The following is a 4466-nucleotide window of genomic DNA, read 5'->3' as shown; positions in this document are numbered from 1 at the left end:
CCCATAGCTAGGGGCGGAGGAAGAAAAAACAAAACTTGATCATGTAATAGTTTATGAAACAAAAATTATGCATATGCACGACTTTAAAGATATTGCTTTCAACTTTGACTCATAGCATCCATCGAAACTTTGACCCAGATAATCATCTGACTATTATACACAAGAAATATTCATTCGAATTACGAAAAGTAAGTCGTCCAATTATAGTCCAGCTAATTGGGTATACAATATATATTGAAGGTCCACTATATATTAATATCGTCTTTTCATGAAGAACTAGCTATTCTTCCAAATTGTATATAAATTTAATTTGTCAGTTTTCGACGACATTTTCAAAATTCAGCAAACTATCATGATTATGATTCGCTGTTACTTTGATCTTAAGAAAGCATTATTTAAACATACGTCCGGTTTCTTTCCCTTTTGGGTGCTGACCAATCTCTCTCTCTCTCTCTCAATTGAAAAAAATATATTCAATTGGTATTTATCTCTATTTAGACGCGAGAAACAGTGAAACAAACGAGAGAGTTGCCACTTTTTGTTAATTTCTCTCTAGAATAGTGACATCAATATTGGATGATAAAATATATTGACAGGACCTGTCGCGTTTATATGAAAATTTCAGCAGAAAATAAGAGGGAAATTTGTCTCGCGTCTATGCCCTTTAAAATATTTAGACGAGAGTAGTCGCATCAATTTTAGGTTTTTAAAACTTAAATCGATCTCTTATATCGACCAGTACCTTTTCATTTCTAATTTTTTTTCTCCGTTTCTCCATTTCTCTGTCTATCTCTCTCACTCCCTTTAAGGATATATGTTTTGATAATCAAACAACTGTTTACAGCATCCATATACACTTGTAATATATAGATAATCAAACAGCTGATTTGTTTTGGGTATCAGATCACGCTAGTATATATTGACTATCGGTGGTGATCGGCAATATACTCCAAGTACTTTTGCGAGAAAAGCCAATATATATGCAGCGTAGTAAATTGTTGATTATTCTCATATATAATTCTCTACAGAAATTGTTGCAAAACATGTACACTTGAATTAGTTTTAGGTACATGCTAGCCAAAAAAAAAACAAAGAAGAAGTTATTTTTAGGTACGAAGAAACAACATATACATAAATTAATGAACTATGGTAAAGTTATTAGCAGAAAGAAAGGAGGGGAGAGTGAGTAACTGATTCACAAATTCACTTCACATAAAATAAATAAATTCAATTAGGATTTATTTTTATTGGTTAGGCATAGATGGGTGGTTTTCAAATAGCTAACGGAGGGCTCTTCTTGAGTTGCTTCTCGTTCTCAATCTCTATCAAACTGCGGATTATTATTTTTGAAGCCCTTCTAACAACATCAGAAAGGTTCCTGTAAGCAAAACGCATATCCAGAACCCCAATATTAATAAAATAAATGTAACATAGGATGAGATAGCTATTAAGATCTTTTAACAATGCAAAATAAATGTATCATGGATGGGGTAACTATTGACCTGTGGCATTATGCAATAATATATATATATATATATATATATATATATATATATATATATATATATATATATATATAGTTTTTCAGAAGGAAGTGTAGTATCCCATATTATTTCTACCCAAAAAACAATTGAAAAAGCAATGATGTGTGATAATTAAAGCAGACAAACAAAAAAGGAGTCTCGAAAACGAAAAGGGGTGAAACAATGTACGTACCCTTTAGATGAGTCAAAGGTCAGGCCAACGACATTCTTAGCCTGCTCTAGAGCCCTCTGGAACCGTTCAATCTCATCGTCGGACAAGTTTTCAGCGTTGCAGGGAATTTGGAGCTGAGAGGGATCAACGTCGCAGAAGATGGGTATGAATTTCTTCTTTGACTCGACGAAGAGGGCGAGCTCGTGCAGGCAAAAGTAGGACTCGCAGTATCGCGGAGAGAAAACAGCCACGCCCACCTTGCAATCACCGATCGCACCATCGATCTTGTCAAAGAGCTTATCGCCGGGCTTCATCGTCTTGTTGTCCAAGAAAGGCCTCACCTTTAGCAATGAGAGATGGTCGTACAGAAGCGTCGCTATAGTCCTCTTTGTGTCCACACCTCGGTGGTTTATGAACACCTCACACGCCTTCTTTTCATTCCCGCTTCCTCGCTTCTTGCTCGACGACGATGCCAACAATCTCACCAAATTAATTCTTGCCCTATTCATCATGTATGTATTTATATATCTTGATATAGAAAGAAGAAAAACAAACCCTAGCTAGGTTTTCTAGGTACTTGTACGTACGCTACGTGAATCTTTGTTAGATGTTTTGCTTTATGTGTTTGGGTATAAAGGTTGGTGTGCTGTGGGGCTTGTTTGTGAGAAATGTTTGTTATTATATGGGTTATATATAGAGTTCATTTTATATGGGTATTATAACGTACACTTCCCGTTGCTTCCTTCTCAAGTTAGGGTAGAAAAGTTATTTTATACTTCAAAATATGTGGGAATGTCATGGTTGGCACTGTACGCTTTTCAAAGTTCGTTTCTTGGTAGAAGAAAGACTCAAAATATTACTGAATAATATACACGTGTGTGTTTTCATTTGGAGGTTACAGTACTTAATTAATTAACTAATAAACTGTCGTATGGGAACGCAAAGTTCCACATTAAAATGTTTGTTTAATTTGACTTATTCTCATCTTTCACCTTCAAACACGTCTGGTCAGTTTGATTATGTAGTCTGTCTCTCAGGAGTTGTTTCACCAGGTTAAGGATGAGATTGTAAGCTACTGTTACAGGTTGTCTTTTGTGTTATATGCTTGTTGTGTATATTAAAATAATACGCGGGAAAATATTGGGAAGATAACTAAAAAAATATATTAAAATTGGCAAAATTGATTTGAAAAAGACAAAATGAAGGAGATACAAATTTTATAACTAGAGTACCAAAATAAAACCTTAATCCATAATAAGGACGAAAACAGGAAGAAAAAAAATTACAAATTAATTGGAAACCTTAAATCATGCTCGTTAGAAACTATCTTAAAGCGAAAACGCTATCCTACGACGGGTGAGAAAAACACTACACCACCTGTTTTACTCTAACAAACCAAAAACTGCACTGAAGCCTACCACCGGACTATAAAAAAAGACATAGTTGAGAATTGGGAATGAGAGACGAGTTTGTTTTAGGAGAGAAATGCCTCTTCTATATAGAATTCTAATTAACCGTGAATGAATGTACAATAGAGTATAAATACAATGCTGAGATTGTAACTGCCAATCATCAGCCTAACTGCTTTGCCTAACGACCTAATAGACTAGGCTACGTGGCATCCAGCTCATCGTCTGGTATCTCTGAGGTGGCGGAAGCTTGCTCAGCACGCATTGAGTTGTGTACTCTATTACCTCCCCTCAACCGGAACGGAGACTCGCTGACGTTGAGGTTGTGCTTGAGTTTAAGGAAGCGCGTCACTGAGAGACTTTTTGTCAAGAGACTTTTTGAGCAGCAGTAGGGACGTAGCGAATCTCGAGATCACGCCGGAGAACAAAGTGGAGATCGATTTCCACATGTTTTGTGCGCGCATGGACTACCGGGTTAGCAGCCATCGTAGCAGCGCCAAGATTGTCACACCAGACAACAGGTGCGTGGGAAAGAGGAACCATCAGCTCACCAAAGAGCGATCGGAGCCAGGCTATTCCCTCCGCAACGTGAGCCAAGGCACGGTACTCTACCTCGGTGATAGACCGAGCAACAACTCCCTGCTTGCGTGAACTCCAAGACACGAGACACCCAGCGACAAACACACAATAAGCACTAGTGGAGCGCCGATCATCGGGATTGCTGGCCCAGTCCGCATCGGCAAAGCTCGTAACATGAAGTTGCTTCGTGGGGTGAAAGATGAGACCATGTGTGATTGTGCCTTTTAGATAGCATAATACTCGCTTACACGCGAGCCAGTGAATAGTGGTTGGGGCCTGGAGAAACAGGCTTAATTGTTAACCACTTGAGAGATGTCCGGCCGAGTCAGCGTGAGATACTGTAGAGTAGCGATACAGCGTAGGTTCTTCCATTGGGACGCCGTCAAATTTTGACAGGGTTTGACCCGGTGCAGCTGGAGAAGAACACGGTCTCACGCCTGTCATGTTTCGGCGCTGAAGGAGGTCGACTACATACTTCGACTAAGTCAAGTAGAGGCCAGTTGCATCACATGCGCCTCGATGCCAAGAAAGAAGTGCAGCGAGCCTAGCTGCTTCAGCGCAAATTCTCGGTGAAGGTCTTCAGTCAACCTTGCAATGGCCTGGTCGTTGTTACCCGTCAGCAGCATCAACATAGACCAACAACAGTATGTAGAGGCCTTGTTTGTCGTAGATGAACAACGACGTATCAGCTCGAGAGTTGACGAACCCCCACTGCAGCAAGGCACTTCTAAGTCGGTCGAACCAAGCCCTCAGCGCTTGGTGAAGTCCATACAAAGCCTTGTG

At 39.3% G+C, this 4466-nt stretch overlaps 1 protein-coding gene across 1 annotated transcript; it reads right to left on the bottom strand.

Annotated features, from left to right (window-relative positions):
• Positions 1-1269: 1269 nt before the first annotated feature.
• LOC149401712 (putative 2' cyclic ADP-D-ribose synthase BdTIR) lies at positions 1270-2352 on the bottom strand. Its single transcript, XM_089613602.1, has 2 exons — positions 1717-2352; positions 1270-1378 (listed from the first exon to the last, which is right to left on the bottom strand). Exons 1-2 carry the CDS (start codon positions 2205-2207, stop codon positions 1273-1275), a joined length of 597 nt encoding a protein of 198 aa, XP_089469728.1. The 5' UTR covers positions 2208-2352; the 3' UTR covers positions 1270-1272.
• Positions 2353-4466: the final 2114 nt, after the last annotated feature.

The sequence above is a fragment of the Urtica dioica genome, chromosome 4 (assembly GCF_054948205.1).
Source record: "Urtica dioica subsp. dioica isolate 48M chromosome 4, U.dioica_male_clone48M_v1_H2, whole genome shotgun sequence".
In the NCBI taxonomy this organism is placed as follows: Eukaryota; Viridiplantae; Streptophyta; class Magnoliopsida; order Rosales; family Urticaceae; genus Urtica; species Urtica dioica.
Note: the sequence above shows the minus strand (reverse complement) of the source record. Positions and strands in the feature narration are given on the sequence as shown.